The 18,853-nt window shown below is 39.9% G+C and overlaps 1 protein-coding gene across 1 annotated transcript in view; it reads right to left on the bottom strand.

The window, feature by feature from the left end:
* Positions 1 to 18,853, bottom strand: part of LOC104609949 (putative serine/threonine-protein kinase SIS8) — a 72,814-nt gene that overhangs the window by 12,555 nt on the left and 41,406 nt on the right. The window contains exon 7 of the mRNA XM_010276398.3: positions 3,708 to 3,808. Coding sequence (XP_010274700.1) covers positions 3,708 to 3,808 — 101 coding nt within the window. The remainder of the gene's footprint in view (positions 1 to 3,707; positions 3,809 to 18,853) is intronic.

Below are 18,853 nucleotides of genomic sequence, written 5' to 3'. Positions count from 1 at the left end.
TACAAACAGGGGACCTATGCAGACAATTAATAATCAAGGATTTGATCTCTTGCCGCATTCTGCATTTCTAGAATTATTTATATTTTGTGGATATATAACAAAAATAATCTCGAAACACCTTTATTCACTTTTTCTATTAAGTATTTTTTTATACATGATTCAGTTAACGTATCACACATACATCTCAGATGTCCTTGTCCATAACCAAATGCTGTTTTTATTCTTCTAAAAGTATTAACCACATGGATGACCAGTTAGTGTATCAGCATGCACTAAGATTTTCTCATTTTGAGAAAGCAACTCATCACCAATACATGTATAATTAGTAAGTATATATTAAAGTACTAGTGAAACTCAATGGGGAAAAAGGAGTAGGATAATAGACACAATTAGTTGTTGAAGTGGCCACTCAAAGCATTGACAACCTGACAATCTGGGTGCCCTCTATCAGGAGAAGATACAAATGTATGATCCATGTTAAAGAGTAAAATATTACCAAAGGAGCAATTAAGAACAAATGATCTCACCATTATCATCTAAGGTTCTTCCCAAAAGCCAAGTAATATAGGAGACAGAGTCAAAGTTGAATTTTTTTCAGTTCTTTAGACAATATGGATATTTTGGTCATTTTACGTGACTATGATAATAACAACTTAGAACTTCATTTATTTATAACATAACTTTAATAAAAATGGCAGTAAAATAGTAAACTGTTTACATATTGATAAAACCAAGTGCTTTTTAACCAAAAGTATCCTATATACTGTGTGAAACTTACCTTTTTAGACATAAAATATAATAAAAGATACAAGAATACCAGGAGATCTCTGTATATTATTAACTATATAATCGATCTAGGTCTTCATCGGTTTGGAACAGCAAGGACCAGTCCCAACCCAATTATTAATAGGGAAATAAACCACTGAACCAAAACTGACATAATCAGTTCAGTCGATTTGGTTCTGTTGGGTAGACCCAACCCATTGACAGCTCTGCTTAATTTAAGGAGTTTGGCCAACCCTAGAGTGTCTCTATATATGTGTGTGTATGATATTTGACCAATATTAGAGTGAATCTTCTGCATATTATGCTTATGGTGAGTGAAGCTCATAAACCCCATAAAAATCACTCTTCTCAATATTCTGTTGTACTTCCTTTCGGTCAAAAAAAGATCAGCTAGTTAATTGGCACACTATTTTCGCAAGGAATAAGGAGGAGTGAAGTTGGGAAGATTGGCATTTAGAAATTAGTCTTTAGTGAGTAATGGCCGTGACATTTCCCTAAGAATACAGACAAACTTTGGCATGCCGTGATTAAGAGTATTCATGGACAAAAGGAAAACAGATGGGATGCTGGTCTTGCAATTAGATCAACACTTGTATCTCCTTGGATGTCCATCACTGTCATTGTTCCTCTGTTCTTGGCTCACATAATCAGATTTGATGTATGTTATGGGGACAGGACTAGATTTTGGGAAGATATTTGATGGGGTGACATCCAGTGTTGAGTTGAATGGACACAGACATTAGCTTACCAATGTGTTATTCTTACCAATGATAAGATCTATCAAAGATTTTGCCTCTAGTTCCTTGTTTTCAAAGATTCTAGCTTCCTCTCCCCTCCCCTATGGCCCCATAGAACAGCTTCCCTTGTACAATGCCTTAAAATCTTCTTGCCTCTTTGTATAGCATGTTAATAAGCTTGTAAAGAAGAGATCTATGGAAGGTGCTGCCCAACTGCTCCCAGAAGGAAAAAAAAGTGGTTCCATACCTATGTAGCCTTCTGGCAAGTCAAAAGAAGAAAAGCGTTGCTCCACTCTTCAAACATAAAATGCACACATGAGGGGAAAGACACCAGGTTTGCCATTTCATCTGGAGCCTCTCACTGGTATCCATGATCTAAGTAGCAATCTCACAACAAAAAACCTTCACCTTTGGAGGGGCTGGACCAACCATTAGGGTTCTAACCAGGAATGAGTTTTAAAGGAAGCACATTAGAAATTGCCACTAGTGTTTGGAATCCATACCTTCTCATCCAACCCAGAAGGACAAAGAGAAACCTCTTTTAAGGCTTCTAACCAGTTCACAAGTTTAAAAGTTTCTCAATCTCTCAAGCCCCTCCTCAACCCCAAATTCCATGAAAGACCATTATTATCTAGGTGCCCATTAAGTGATTTTGGGTTCTCTCTCTATCTTCTCTTCAATTCTAAAAGCTATCATCAAGAAACCAAAATTTCCTCACCAGATGAATTCCACTAACATCTCTCTAGAGTAAAATAAAATAAGTTTTAATTAACTTATTCATGTACGTTTATTCTCCAGTTTATATCAAAACTCGAAGTTTTCTTATCTTGGCCATTCTTGTTCATTTGCATCAAACCATCTCTGATTTCTTTCATATAAGGCCACCCCTCAGAGGTCTTCATCACTTTTACCAAAATTCATCTAAAAACTCCACCAGAAATTTTAGGTTTTCTTTGAAAAGAATATTATTCCTCCTTTTCTGAAAGACATATGCCAAGCCCTACCGAACTTGGTCAGTCGCTACAAAATTATCCATGCTAAATCTACCTACAAATTTTCATTCAAATTTTTCCTCAAGTAGAAACATTTGACAAATTTGGAACAATTCTTCAATTCTTGCAATTAAGCCTCAAGGTTCTTCCAAATCTAACAGTTCCCTATTCTGGTATCTTCCTAGACTCACCCTTGGGTTATAATTCATCTTACAATAGTTTGGCATCAGAGCAATTGGTCCTACATCAATTGATAACAAAACTGGTCCTACATTACCAGGATATTTTAGGGACGAATTTTGAATTTCACAATCTAATATGTTCTGACAGTCCACAGTCCACCTACTTAATGTTTACTCTAAGTATTTTCTACTCTTATTAAGGGTAACTCTTAGGTCCAAAATTCACTCCAAACACATGAAAATTGCATCTAAGATTAGACATTATCAACTCGTGGGCCTGGTAGAAAAAAGTAGTCAACAGGCTGAAGGATGAGGACAATTTGATGGAAATTTTAGTGAAATTTACTCTCATGCATCAAAATTCAAAAAGTCCATGAAATTGTTGATTTAGAAAAAGTTGTATATAACATTTAAGTATTTTTTCCAATAAATTTGCAGTCATATTAAAGAGAGTCAACATTAAAATGACTTCTTGATTAAGGATTTCATTTATTGAAATTCCTTATATGCCAAGAAAATCCTAAGTTTCCTCATTATCGTCTTAGTGTAATCCTTTCACAGATTAAATGGGAAACAAAAAGGGATTCCTGAAGCTTTCTTTTACTCAGGTATTAAGAACAATATTAGAAAAAAAAAACAAATCATTAAAACAATTCCAAAAAGTCTTCAAGCAATAAGTCAATTCAATAAGACTGAGTTTGGTTTGAAGGAAAAAGTAGGGAAAGGAAGGGAAAGGTAAGGAAACCTATACAAGGTTTGTAAAGGTCTCCTTACCTTTTCCTTCAAACCAAACATAGCCTAAAGGATTATTCCTCTAGCTTTACTTCTCTTCAAGTATTAGGAACCAATAATATCAAAACTCGATGCCACGGTAACAATTCCACAAGTCCTTAAGCCATAAGGCAATTCGATAAAAGGATCCATTTTCCAAATACAAGAAAGTCGTCATAAAGAGGTAAAAATCACCACAAATATGTTGAAACTTTCAAAGACATCTAATGCCAGCATACCTAGGAAGAAATTCCGTAACAATTGAAAGATTCGGAGCACGAGTTACAGCTCCCATGAAAAGAACAACATTAGGATGCCGAAGTCTTTTCATGATCCGGACCTTGGAAACCAAAATGATAGTTAGATATGTATTTTATTTACAATCAACACATACATTCTTACAACTAAGTAACATTCACAGACAAGTGAAACATTCATGAATGTTGAGAAGAAAACTATATAGAGTTGAAAGAAAAGAGATTCTCAGGCAACATACACTGATACACTACATGGTAAAGTAGAAAAAATTGACAATAAGTGGTATTTTAAGAGGACAAAGCATGCAGTTGTGCTAATATTATTGAAGTTACAAAGAAATGAAAAAGTTGTTCCATCTTCAGTGATAATATTTATTGCTTATAAGTACCATTAAAAGATAAAATTTGTAATAATTTTGATGCAATTAAGGATGCATCTGTTTTGATATAAAAGAGGAAGAAAAGAAAATTTTGATGCCTTCTACCATTCTATGTTCAAAAAAGGCAGACTAAACAAAATATTCAAGGAAAATATTTCCTGATACTATCTTCTTTCAACTATCTGTTTTAGTGCATAAATACCACACATATATATATATATATTTGATAGTGTACCATATAGCATATAATTTCGATGCACCAAATAATAAGAAATTAAGAACATGTTAAAACAAATTATCCACTCCCATTACAAAGGTAGCTTTTTTTGATAATTGAATTAGATTTTATCATCAAAAGATATAGACTGATACAAGCATCCCAAGGGGGTCATGAGATGCTGCCAGACCTTTATACAAATAAACTGAAAACTGAAAATTACAACACAGCCCAGAAAAGAGAATCCCTAGTAGCCCCTTGTTTGGCTAGAAAATCTGACATTGCATTAGCCGATCTGTTCAACCATTGCATCCTAATTGTCAAATGCAGTGTCATCCACTTGACTTTCTTTAGTAGATCACTATACTTCCAAGTAATAGAATCCAGATCCTGCAACCACCACCCCACAACCACCTTAGAATCACCCTCTATGACTAACCTGTTCACACCAAGTTGATTTGCAATCTGAATTTAATTTTGATGAAATTTTAGAATCACCCATTACAAAGGTGGTTTGCTTTGATGAATTTTTAGGTTCTTTATTTCTTCTTTTTCTTCTCTTGGGAATGCATTTAATCTGAGATGTTTATTTATCTTTAGTTCACAAGACCTATTCTTGCTCTACAAATGTCAAACCTTTTAACTTCATTTTTCATCACTTGTCAAGACCAAAATAATTTAAAAGCATTAACACATGAATTCCAATAATAAAGAGCTTTTCATTTTGCAGCCAATGATCTCATCAAAGAATTAGCATTTGTCCATTCAGACAATTTGAGAATCGGTTTACAGAAAAACTGAAAAAGATATTTTGTATTGTATTCTTATATGTTGTTTCAAACCCAACAGTACTGTTTTCTACATCAATTCCTTCCAAATCAAGCTGTCATTTTTATTTTCGTTCATCAGAATGTTGACACCTTTTAACTCATGATAATTCCTAAGTTGAATTCCTGCTACTACCTTTAAAAACCGAGTGTTCCAACCACTCAGATATGTTTTGGCACCAAATTCATATGGCAAAAAAATGCAAAATAAGACATGAATATTTCCCACAGTAGAGTTAGAAGCAGAGTGTTCTTTTAAATAATATCATGAATACCTACATAAGAATAATACAGCATCATACAAATCAGAAACCATAGTTGTCAAGGTGTCACCTAGGCACCTACCTAGGTGACTTGGTGCCCTTGGTTAGGCGCCTCGCCTGAACACCTTAACTTTAGAGGTGTGATATAAGCCATGCCAGGCTGGCATGGCCCACTTTTGTGGGCCACCCATACTAGAGTGGGTTGTGCCGTGTCGGCACACAGGCTTGGTGAGGCATGCCTACATGGCCTAGAGTCCTCAAAAGGGAAGCCTGGCACAGTCCGCAGCACAAGCCCAAGTGGGCCCATGCCATGTTGGGCCGGGGTATGGGGCACTGTTTTTAAGAAATTTGAAAAAATAATAATAATGAAATTACAATAAATTAACAAGATAAGCAAGAAATTGAGGACTCTTTGGTGGGGGAGTTCCCCTTTACTTATTTGGGCCTCCCTATAAGGGCGAAAGCTTCGGTCTCCTCTACTTAGCAAACGGTTCATGACAGGACTGATGGAAGGATTACTCTTATTAGGAGTGTGCTATCCAATCTCCCAGTTTATTACCTTTCACTTTTAAACGCTCCCTCTACTATGATAAACTCAATTGAAAAATTGCAAAAGGAGTTCTTATGGGGAGTTAAAGGGATTGAGAAGAAATTCCATTTAGTTAAGTGGGATAAAGTGTGCAAAGAAAAAAAGATGGGGCTTGAGGATAAAAAAATTGAAGAGATTCAATAAAGCCCTTTTAGGGAAATGGTTATGGAGAGGGAGGTGCTTTGGAGAAGGGTGGTGGTTTGCAAATATGGGGTTATTGGATTCGGGTGGGACTCTAGAGAAGTGAAAGACATCTTATGGGGTAAGTGTATGGAAAGGGATTATGTGCTTCCAATCAGCTTTTCTTAACCTTGTCTCCTTTAGAGTTGGTGATGGTTCAACAATTAAATTTTGGGAAGATGATTAGCTAGGAATTGGAAAGTTGTGTGATCTTTGCCCTTGTTTGTAGAGGTTGGGTATGAAGAATAGCTCCATTGTAGAGAACTTTGAGATTAATCAAGGTCAAGGTAGAGTAGTTTGGTATCCAAAATTTAGGTCTCTCATTGGTTTGGAAATTCAAAAGTGTGTAGATCTACTAGCAAATTTACAGTTAGTTGAGCCTCAGATGGAAAGGAAAGATTCAAACATGGTAGAAAGAATCTACAAATGGTCTATTCCCGGACAAATTCTTCTACAAGTCCTTATTATGGTCAAGTGGAGAAAATTCAGACTCGAAAGGCATTTTGGATAGCATATTGACATTAAATTATCTTCAAGATAGAGGCTTTCACTTCACTACCAAATGCCATCTTCGTGAGAATGCTAAGGAGAATGTTTTTCATTTGCTTGTTAATGTCTATTCTCCAAGTTCATTTTGGGCCTTTTCTTCAAGCTCTTCAAGGCTGGTGGGTGGTCTCCCAATTCTGTGGAGGAAATCTTCTCCGAATAGCCTAAGATATCTGGAAATGTCAAGGCAAAGATCACTTGGAGTTGTGTTACTTCCATAGTTTGCTGAGAATTTTGGAAAGAAAGAAATAGAAGAGTATTTGATGAGAAGGCTCGCTCAAGAGAACATATAACACTTCTATGTGGCAAATAAATTATGGACCGGATCCTCATTCTCCCAAAGTTTGAAGGAATCACTAAGGAAGATCTTGGTTCTGAATTTTGGAACACTTTGCAACTGGCCTAATTGTTTTTTCTTTTTTATTTCTCTTTTGTACGGACCATGTTTTCTTCTCCTTTTTCCTCTTAGTGTATCTTTCTCTTGTTTTTGTTCCCTTTGTAGCTTTGTTCTCTAGTGATATCTCATCACTATTAGATGTACTTTTTTCTATTTTTTTATGAACAATGTACTTTTTTCTATTAATAAATTTTCTTTTTATTTACTACCAAAAAAATAAACAAGAAATTGAAAAAAAAAAAAACTTAAAATTTTATTCCATATGAATTTTGATGAACACAATTGTTTATATATGAAATAACAAAATGAAATTGAAAAAATAAAACAAATTTGGAATAAAATAATATAAAATTTTGAAATTTTAAAATAAAAATTTATATACATATGTATATATATATATATATGTTAATATATTATTATACAATTATATATATATATATATATGTATATGCATATTATTAAATATATATATATAAATAATATATTAATATATGTGGGCCGTGTTGGGCCACCATCCAGGTCGTGCCGTGATTGGGCCACAGGTTGTGCTAGAACGGTCCACTTTTTTGTGTCATGCCATGCTAGCCTGCAAGCCTCAAAACCCAAGCCTGGCATGGCACAGCATAAGGGTTTGGGTTGAGCCTAGCATGGCCCACTTGCTATAATAACTAGGCCAGGCCTGGCACGGCCCGAGTCGTGTTGGGTCATGCCAACCCGCGAGCAGCCCGGCCCACTTTACAGCTCTACTTGACTTATAGCAGAAAAGCACCCACCTAGGTGACAAAAATATAAAGTGGGCACCCTATTATAATATCATTAATATTGCTACATCTTACTATTATCTTTTTTTTTTTTTTGAAAAGGTAATGCATTGTAATAAAACAAAAAGAAAGGATATACAATAAAACCAATATACACCTCAATGGGGACTATAGAATGCTTCTGCTAACCAACAATTAACAAGATAATAAAGTATCCTTATTTAAAAATCTACTATGGATAGAGCCTTTAAACTCCTTATTCACTGAAAACCAAGAGCACAGCTTTGCTTCAATCCTCCCTAGCACCTTTTGGGTAGTGGACCTTTTCTCAAAAACTCGAGCATTTCTCTCCCCCCCCCCCAACTACACACCAAAAAACTGCTAAGGGGATCAAATTACACAATATTCTCTCCCTCTTGCTCGGCATCAGCTGCCAACTCATCAAAAAGGACAGGATGGAATGGGAGAAAAAACCTATCCATCCAAATGTGTCTATGACTGTACTCCATATCCTAGAAGAGAAAGGGCAATGTAACAAAAGACAGTTGGCCAATTCCAACTCCCAAAAGCAGAACACAAACCCCACAATCCAGCAATATACCCCTGCTTAGCAGTTTATCCCATCTGAGACACTTCACTAATGCAGCCAGCCCTACAAAGAACTTTATTTTACAGGGAGCGCCTGAATTCCAAACTTTGTTATCAGGGAAATCACCTTCCATGCATTAACTCACCTTTTATAAAAGGATTTTACAGAAAAGAGTCCACTATTCTCCCACCTCCACTTTCTACAATCTGATTGACCAACCTGGGGAGAAAACTGCTGGAGAGTCTGAAGAAAGTCCACCATTTGGTACACTTCCCAATCATTCAAGTTTCTTCTGAGAGTAGGATTCTAGATTACCACACAATTAAAAATTTAAAAGATATGTAAAAGCCTTTGACCATGGCTTCTCTATCCTGAGCCACCAAGAACAAGGCTGGATAGACTTTCATTAAACCTGTGGGCTGTAGCCTGCACTTGTCTAACCAGAATTTTGTTCTGTTTCCTTCCCCCACACAATTAAAAATTTAAAAGATATGTAAAAGCCTTTGACCATGGCTTCTCTATCCTGAGCCACCAAGAACAAGGCTGGGTAGACTTTCATTAAACCTGTAGGCTGTAGCCTGCACTGTCTAACCAGAATTTTGTTCTGTTTCCTTCCCCCACCTTGTAGCTAATGCCTTGAGAAAATTGAGGATACACCCATGCAATGCCATTTCAAACACATGCACCAAAGGACTGAATACTGTTTCCAGCTCCCACTCCCTCTCCCTTGCACCAAATTTCACTTCTATGACTTCCCTCCACAGGTCACTAGGCTCTTTTTTTTATAGGAAACGGTAACTTTCATTAATTTTGAGAATTATAGAATTACAACTGCCACCTTCCAAAATGATGACTGCTCATAAGTCATAATATTATCAAATTATAAGCATGCCCAAAATAAAGTCTCCCTATTAACCCCTTGCTTTGCTAAAACATCAGCCAACCCATTTGCTGTTCCCCTAACCCAGTTAAGTTATGCTCCTAACTCCCTTGTTAAATTCATTATTTCCCTCATATCCTGTCTAAGGGGCCAAGCGCCCAAATTCCTTGTTTGCATCCAGCCTATGACCAATCTTGAATCCCCCTCCACTTCTAACTGTTGGAAACCCAACTGTTTAGCCAATCTGAGCCCTTGAAGGAGTGCCACTACTTGTGCTCTTAGTGAGTCACCCACCCCTAAACATCAGCCAACCCATTTGCTGTTCCCCTAACCCAGTTAAGTTATGCTCCTAACTCCCTTGTTAAATTCATTATTCCCCTTATATCCTGTCTAAGGGGCCAAGAGCCCAAATTCCTTGTTTGCATCCAGCCTATGACCAATCTTGAATCCCCCTCCACTTCTAACTGTTGGAAACCCAACTGTTAAGCCAATCTGAGCCCTTGAAGGAGCGCCACTACTTATGCTCTTAGTGAGTCACCCACCCCTAAAGGGCCAGAGAACAGGGCCAAAACTCTGTCCAAACACAGCCCCCAATTCCAGAAGGACCAGGGTTGCTCAAAGAGCTGCCATCAAAGTTCAGTTTCACAGAAAACTGTAAGGGTGGGATCCACTCCTCATTAACAATAGTAGGAGGGATGGAGGAGCCTGCTACTATGTTCCAACCTCTAAGCGAGTCATCTACAGAAAAATCCTTGAAGAGATCCATAGTTTTCAACCAATGTATCGCCTTGATGGTGATGCCTTCTATAACTTGAAGCAATGTTTTTTCTTGCCCTTGGAAAATCCTGTTATTTCTCTCTTCCCAAACTGCTCTCGTTGTTCTCCACATCACCCTTCCCTTCTTTGGCTGTCGGAAGAAACTAGAGTCAAAAAGGTCTGCCACTCTTGAGGGGGGAGTCCACCTGAAATCAAAGAGGGAAGAGAACCATTCCTAGATATGAGTAACAAAAGGACAGGATAAAAATAGATGATTCACCATCTCACCACTATTCAAGCAAAGGCTACAGACATGTGGGGATAAGCACCAGTTTGGTCTCTTTTTTTGAAGCATATCCAAAGTGTTAATTTTTTGGAGAACCACTTCCCAACAAAAAACCCTTTCCTTCAAAGTTATTGGAGCACATCACACTTCTTCAACAGGAAAAGAATTAACCACACCATTTCCCCAAAAGAGCTGTTTTAAGTTTCCCCAAATCTCTGATTCCCAAACCTCCCTCCTACAAAGGGTCGCATACGCTTTTCCAATCAACTAAATGGAACTTGAATTCAGCCTTCCACCTTTTCCATGGAAAATCCCTCATTTTCCATTCTAATCGCTTAGCCACCCCGGCAAGAATTGGGAAAAGAGACAATATAGGTAGTGAGTGCCACAAGAGCACTTCTATTTAGCACCACTTTACCTTTACCTCCTTTAGACAAATATATAACTTTCCACAAGGCCAGTTTCCTGTCAAATTTTTCAATCATGGGGTCACAAATGCTGCTGGATTTGCATCTAGCACCTGAGGGTAGACCCAGGTACCTTGTGGGGAGTGAACCCACACCACAGCCTAGCACCCCTGCCAACTCTTTCACCTCCACCCCCTGCCCCACAGTAAGTATCTCTCTTTTGGATGTTCACCTTCAAGCATGACACTACCTCAAACTGTATAAGAACACATTTAGGGGCTCCCATGCTCTCCATCGAGGTTTCAAAGAAGAACAAAGTGTTGTCTGCAATATGTGTATTAATATAATCCATATCAATGTATCATTTATGCATTTTTTAATGTTTACTATTGAAATTTAAGGGGGTGTTCGACTATGTGGTTGATTTTGTTCTTGAAAAAAAAAACAACTGCCCCAGTGGAACATTTCTGTTGTTCCGGGAAGCAGTAAATAGTTTTTCTACTGTCCCAGAACAAGAAACATTCCATTAAAACATTACCGATTACCAAATGTCACCTTGCTTGTTCTCTCTTGACAGTGTAGCCGGCCAGAGATAAGAGGAAGAGGAGAGAAGAGAAGAGAAGAAGAAGAGAAGAGAAGAGAGGAGAGAAGAGAGAAGGTTTGCAATGTAACAGTACTGGCGGCGCCAGTGTTTATTTTACTATATATAGGGCGACAGAAATAACAAGGGAAAAGACCCTTGTGCCCCTGAGTACAATAACAGACATAACAGAAATTAAAAAAACGAAATAAAAAACACTTTAATTAGCCAAACAGGCCCTAACATCTGCAACTAAGTTATTTTAACATTACTCTAACACTCCCCCTCAAGTTGGAGCATAGATGTTGTTAAAGTTTAACCTGCCCTAGAATTCTGTCTTGTTCGTTGACTGTAAAGTAAACAGCAAGAAGGAGAGGAAAGAGGAAGAGAGAAAAGAGAGGAAAGAGAGAAAGGCTGGTTCGAATTAGAGAAAAAAGTTATCCCTAGATTCGGCCAGACCTGTTATTATATTATTAACTTATTGGAAAAGACTTAAGTGCCCTTCTTTAAGTAAGAGGCACTCGAACTAACATAACAGTACACATCAACATTCTCAACAAGTACAAAGACCGAAATATCCCTTCACTAACACCACTAACACTCCCCCTCAAGCTGGTGAGTATATATCATATAATCCCAGCTTGTTACATATGTAGTCCACTCTCCCCCGACTCAAACCTTTTGTAAACAAGTCTGCCCACTGGTTTCCCGTACTAACATATGCAGTTTCTATCACCCCATTCAGCACCTTCTCTCTCACAAAATGACAGTCAACTTCGATGTGCTTGGTTCTTTCATGAAACACCGGATTGGAAGAGATATGAACCGCTGCCTGATTGTCACAATAGAGCTTCATTGGAGTACTGATGTCATATCCTATCTCCTGTAGAAGGTTCCTCAGCCACACTAATTCACAAGCAGTATGTGCCATGGCCCAATATTCTGCTTCTGCACTGCTTCTTGCCACAACTGTTTGCTTCTTACTTTTCCACGTTACCAGGTTACCCCCCAGAAAGGTGCAATAGCATGTGGTAGATCGTCTATCAGACATAGAACCTGCCCAATCAGCATCGGTGTATCCTTCTACTACCAGCTTTCCACCACTCCTATACAGCAAACCACGACCAGGAGCTCCTTTCAGATACCTCACAATCCTTAGCACTGTATTCCAATGTGGGACCAAAGGTTTCTGCATGAACTGACTCACCACACTAACCGCAAATGAAATATCTGGCCGAGTAATGGTTAGATAGTTTAGTTTGCCTACAAGTCGTCGGTATCTGCCAGGGTCTTCAAATACTTCACCTATATCACTGCTCAGCCTCGTATTTGTTTCCATAGGTGTCTCAGCCGGTTTAGTACCCAACAACCCTGTTTCTTCCAGTAAATCAAGCACATATTTCCTCTGACACAAATTAATGCCATGCTTAGATCTTGCTACCTCTATGCCCAAAAAGTATTTCAACTTGCCAAGGTCCTTTGTCTGAAAGTGTTCCTGTAGGAATGCCTTCAATCTGTCAATGCCCATTTTATCATTCCCAGTCACAACAATATCATCCACATACACCACCAATATTATTTTGCCTGCCGACGAGTCAAAACTGAAGACAGAGTGATCAACTTGGCACTGTTTCATACCAAACTTCTTGACCACCTCACTGAACCTACCAAACCATGCTCGAGGGGATTGTTTAAGTCCATAAATAGCCTTCTTAAGTCTGCATGCCTTACCATCCTCCCCTTGAGCAACAAACCCTGGTGGTTGCTCCATGTAGACCTCCTCGAGCAAATCACCATGCAAAAAAGCGTTTTTGATATCTAGCTGATGGAGAGGCCAATCATACATAGCTGCAAGGGAGATGACGACACGAATTGACCCTATCTTAGCAACCGGGGAGAATGTCTCTGCGTAGTCAATGCCATAGGTTTGGGAGTACCATTTGGCAACCAGTCGCGCCTTCAGGCGCTCAACACGACCATCTGGCAAGTACTTAACACTATACACCTACTTACAACCGACAGCCTGCCTCCCAGGAGGGAGAGCGGTGAGATCCCAAGTGTGATTATGATGCAGAGCAGAGAGCTCTTCTTTCATAGCACGTCACCACTCTGGAGAGGTAAGGGCTTCCTGAACATCCTTAGGAACAACCACGGAGGATAACAAAGAGATGAACTGGCGATGGGAGGCGGAGAGATGGATAAGTGAAACAAAATTGGAAATAGGGTGAAGGGTGCAAGTACGTTTACCTTTCTGGAAGGCAATAGGAAGATCTAGGTCGGAGGCTGGTGTCGGAGCTGGAGCTGGAGCTGGAGCTGGAGCTGGAGCTGGAGCTGTTGACAGTGATGAAGCTGGAGGAGCAGCAGCCAGTACACGCGGGCGATGTGTATACACGTGACGGATGGGTGGACGATCAACCGACAGTGGCACCGGAGGCAAAGACGTAGGCATGACTGGAACCAAAGGAGGTGGATCAACCACAGGAAGAGGAAGAAGAGGTGGTGATGTGGAGGGAGCAGCAGCACCGGACCCCACGAAGAACGGAGTAGACTCGAAGAATATAACATCAGCACATACCAAGGAACGACGAGAACTGGGATGACAACACTTGTACCCTTTCTGAGTTCGGGAATAGCCAAGGAAGATACACTTCAGGGAACGTGCATCTAACTTGTCAATCCCGGGACCCAGATTATGAACGAAGCAGACACACCCAAATACCCGAGGAGAAAGCGGAAATGGAGACATGTTGGGAAATAAGACACTAAAAGGAGAACGACCATCAAGGAGACGTGGGCATCCGATTAATTAAGAAACAAGAGGTGAGCATTGCATCGCTCCAAAAGATTTTGGGAACATTCATGTGGTGCATGAGGGAACATGTCGTTTCTACAAGATGGCGGTTCTTTCTCTCAGCAACCCCATTTTGTTGCGGAGTGTAGGTACATGAAGTTTGGTGTATAATGCCATGTTGGTCCAAGTATTCTTGAAAAGATGAAGACAAGTATTCACGACCATTATCAGAACAGAAAATTTTGATGTGAACGCCAAATTGATTGCGGATCTCAGCATAAAATTTCTAGAAGATGGCAAATAATTCACTTCTTTCTTTCATTAAATAGAGCCACGTCATTCTTGAACAGTCATCAACAAAAATAACAAAATATCGGTATCCATTATATGACATCACTTTATAAGGACCCCAAACATCTGAATGAATTAAAGAAAAAAGTCTCGACACACGGTTATCGACCCTAGAACGAAAGGGAACACGATGGTGTTTTCCAAATTGACATGACTCACAATCTAAAACAGAAAGTTGACTCAATGAAGGGACTAAGGACTGCAACACTTTCAGCGAAGGATGACCAAATCTACAATGCCACTGAAGAGGAGAAATGGATGACTGAAGGGCCGTTGACGTTCGTCCACCACCATCAAGATAATACAGTCCACCGGCTTCATGCCCTCCACCAATCTTCATCCCCATCTTGAGATCCTGAAAAACACACATAGAAGGGTAAAAAGTGATGGAGCACTTAAGGGACTTGGTTAGCTTACTAACAGACATAAGATTAAATGGAAGCTTAGGTACATATAAAACAGAGGATACGGATACAGGGTCTAGGTCAACATTACCAACACCACATATAGATGATGTGGAGCCATTAGCAAGGGTAACAAATTGTGATGTTGAGCAATGAGTGAGAGATGAAAACACACCTAGAGTTCCCGTCATGTGATCGGAGGCTCCAGAGTCAATAATCCAGGGGTTGGGTGTGGATGCCAAACAAGCCATACCTGAGTGTGCAAAGGAAGCTGTGTTCTGCTTCGACTTGGATTGAACAAACCTCTCATACTCATCCCGAGGAACACTCACCATCTCCTTGCCTGAACCATCTGAGGGAGCAGAAGGCATCGGGTCAGCAGATCGGTTCTCCTGTCTAGAACTAAAACTGGTGTCACTAGTCATGGCATGGTTGGCCCACGTCGAGGGAGGACCATGTAAGTCATAGCAGTAGTTAATGGTATGTCCATCCAAACCACAATGAATACACTTTCGTGGACCCGAGCCACGTCCTCTACCACGAGCTCCCCCTGAATCTCTGCCTCCAGTACGACCACCACCACGGATATGTGTAGATCCACCACTATCACTCTTGCCAGACTGGGCTCCTTGAGCCCCACTTCTGCCACCTCGACCTCTCGACACTGCAAATGCTGATTTATCGGAGACATTAGAATCCATAGATCCAATGGAAGCCCTCTGAAGACGAGCAAACACCTCCTCTAAAGCTGGAAGAGCAGATCCCCCTAGTATCTAGGCTCGTACTGGTTCATACTCAAACTTCAGCCCCACCAGAAACTGTGTCACATCAAGCTGCTCTCGCTGTTGCTGTTGAACTTTGACATCAGAAGTGAGAGGATGATAGACATTTAACTCATTACGGATATTCCTCACACTGGCATAGTACTCCTCAAGGCTCTGATTTCCCTGTTGCAGATTGAAGTATTCCTGATACAGTTGATATACCCTAGTGGTATTATCCTGACCTGAATACAGTTTCTTAGCATGATCCCACACCTCTTTGGCTGTGTCAAGAAACATGAAGTTCACACTGATTTTGGGTTCCATACTGTTCCACAACCATGTAATGATCTGTGCATCTTCCTGTTCCCAGTTTTCATACTCCTGAGAATTAGCGGGGGGGTTTCTCCTCTCTTATATCCTTCACTTTCTTCTTCGCCTTCAAAAAAACCTCTACAGACTTGGCCCAAGGGACATAATTCTCTCCATTCAGTTTAATGGAGGTCATTTGGACATTCAGGTAGTCAGTAGATATCATGACACTAGGTTTACTATCACTATTATCTGCCATTGCCGAACTCCCTTATCACTGAATTCTGAGCACTGAATTATGAGCACTACACACTACACACAGACACTTCACCGAAATCTGCACACTGATTTCAACAATAATAAATGCTGAGAACTGCAACACCACAAACCCTACTCACCGAAATCTGCACACTGGTTTCAGCAGTATTAAATGCTGAGAATTGCAACACCACAAACCCTACTCACCGAAGTCTGCACACCGATTTCAGCAGTATTAAATGCTGAAAACTGCAACACCATTAAGTAGACACTATTGCCCTTCGAATCACACACAAACCAGAATAAACCCTAGCATACTGCAATCTGAAAACCCATCATGCGAACTGTACTACACCTTTCATGTATTCCATAACAGATAATATGCATAAAAAAAACTTTACCTCATCGCCTGAAGGCCAACCACACGAAGGACTGAGACACCACTGCACCACACGTACCAGCCCTAACTAGGGCTTAGAAACCACAGCAACCAATCACCAACGACACAATCGGAGGCAAAGGAACCTCCTAGGGAAGAGGGCGATCACTCCTTTTCAACCCTTTTCCTAGTCTCCAACTCACAGCTGAGAACCCAAGAGAAACCCTAATTCGAATGCGCAGAAGACAGAATTCTAGCAAGTCTGATTTGTTGAACCTCGCTCTGATACCATGTTAAAGTTTGACCTGCCCTAGAATTCTGTCTTGTTCGTTGACTGTAAAGTAAACAGCAAGGAGTAGGAGAGGAAAGAGAGAAAGGCTAGTTCGAATTAGAGAAAAAAGTTATCCCTAGATTCGGCCAGACCTGTTATTATATTATTAACTTATTGGAAAAGACTTAAGTGCCCTTCTTTAAGTAAGAGGCACTTGAACTAACATAACAATACACATCAACATTCTCAACAAGTACAAAGAACGAAATACCCCTTCACTAACACCACTAACAGATGTCAATCACGCCCAACTTGTCACACAAATCTTTGTGCCGCACATGATGAAGACCTTTGGTGAAGATATCTACAAGTTGCTCTTCCGAGCTGACATATGGTGTGCACACTTTTCCACTTTCAAGTTTCTCTCTGATAAAATGCTTGTCCACTTCAATGTGTTTCGTCCTATCATGCAGAACTGGATTAGCAGCAATATTGATGGCAGCTTTATTTTCACAGTAGAGTGACGTAGGATTGCTTACTGCGAAACCCAGTTCACCTAACAGATTTCTTATCCACATGATTTCCGCAACCCCATGAGCCATCGCTCTATACTCTGCTTCAGCACTAGGTCTAGCCACCACACTTTGTTTTTTGCTTCTCCATGTGACAAGGTTTCCTCCTACAAAGGTACAATAACCACTGGTAGACTTTCGATCATTGACTGCTCCTACCCAATCTGCATCAGTATATACTTCCACTTTTAAGTGACTGTGTTTCTAGAACAACAAACCAGCTCCAGGAAACTTCTTGAGATATCTCAAGATCCTCTCTGCAACCTCAAAGTGAGTTGTCCTCGGGCTGTGCATGAATTGACTAAGGACACCCACTGCATAGGCAATATCAGGCTTGGTCATAGACAAATACAGAAGTCTCCCCACGAGTCTCTGGAACTTCTTCACATCTTTCAAAAACTCTCCCTGACTGTCTCCCAGATGATGATTAGATTCAATTGGTGAGTCAGTTGGTTTTACCCCCAACTTGCCTGTATCTTCTAGTAGATCTAGTACATATTTCCGTTGGGAAATAAAGATGCCCTTGTGAGAGCGGGCAACTTCAATTCCAAGAAAGTATCGTAAGGGGCCTAGATCCTTCACCTCAAATTTAGTGGCTAAAAATTTTTTTAGTCTCTGGATTTCAGCCTCCCAATCTCCTGTGATCACTATGTCATCCACATACACAATAAGAACTGCAATTTTACCTTCACCTCTTTTTACAAACAGCGTATGATCTGATTGGCATTGTTTGAATCCCATCTGTTGGACTGCTAAATGGAACTTACTAAACCAAGCCCAAGGTGATTGTTCCAACCCATATAGGGACTTTTTTAACCTGCACACCTTTTGTTCACTGCCTTTGGCACAGAACCTTGGGGGTTGGGTCATGTACACTTCCTCTTCCAAGTCACCATTCAAAAAGGCATTCTTGATGTCCAATTGGTGAAGATCCCAGTCAAGATTTGCTGCCAAGGAAAGGAGAATCCGGATAGAGCTCATCTTCGCTACTGGAGCAAAAGTCCCTGCATAGTCCACTCCATATACCTGTGTGAAGCCTCTTGCTACCAGTCTAGCCTTGTACCTTTCAACAGTTCCATCAGCTTTGTGTTTCACTATGAACACCCACTTGTACCCCACTGGTTCCTTCCCCTCAGGAAGATCTACCAACTCCCACGTACCATTTTTGTGTAAGGCATCAATTTCTTCCTGCATTGCATCTGTCCATTCAGGTTTTGACAAAGCTTTTGCCACGGTCTTAGGGATGGGGACACTATCCACAGAAGAGAGAAAGGCACGGTACGAAGGTGAAACATGCTCATAGGACACAAAATTAGTGATAGGATGATTAGTAGTACAAGATCTAACACCCTTTCTCTTAGCAATAGGAAT

Source organism: Nelumbo nucifera, chromosome 4 (assembly GCF_055504915.1).
Source record: "Nelumbo nucifera cultivar China Antique chromosome 4, China Antique-T2T, whole genome shotgun sequence".
Taxonomy (NCBI): domain Eukaryota; kingdom Viridiplantae; phylum Streptophyta; class Magnoliopsida; order Proteales; family Nelumbonaceae; genus Nelumbo; species Nelumbo nucifera.
The sequence above is the reverse complement of the archived record's forward strand: the minus strand, read 5'-3'. Positions and strand labels throughout refer to the sequence as shown.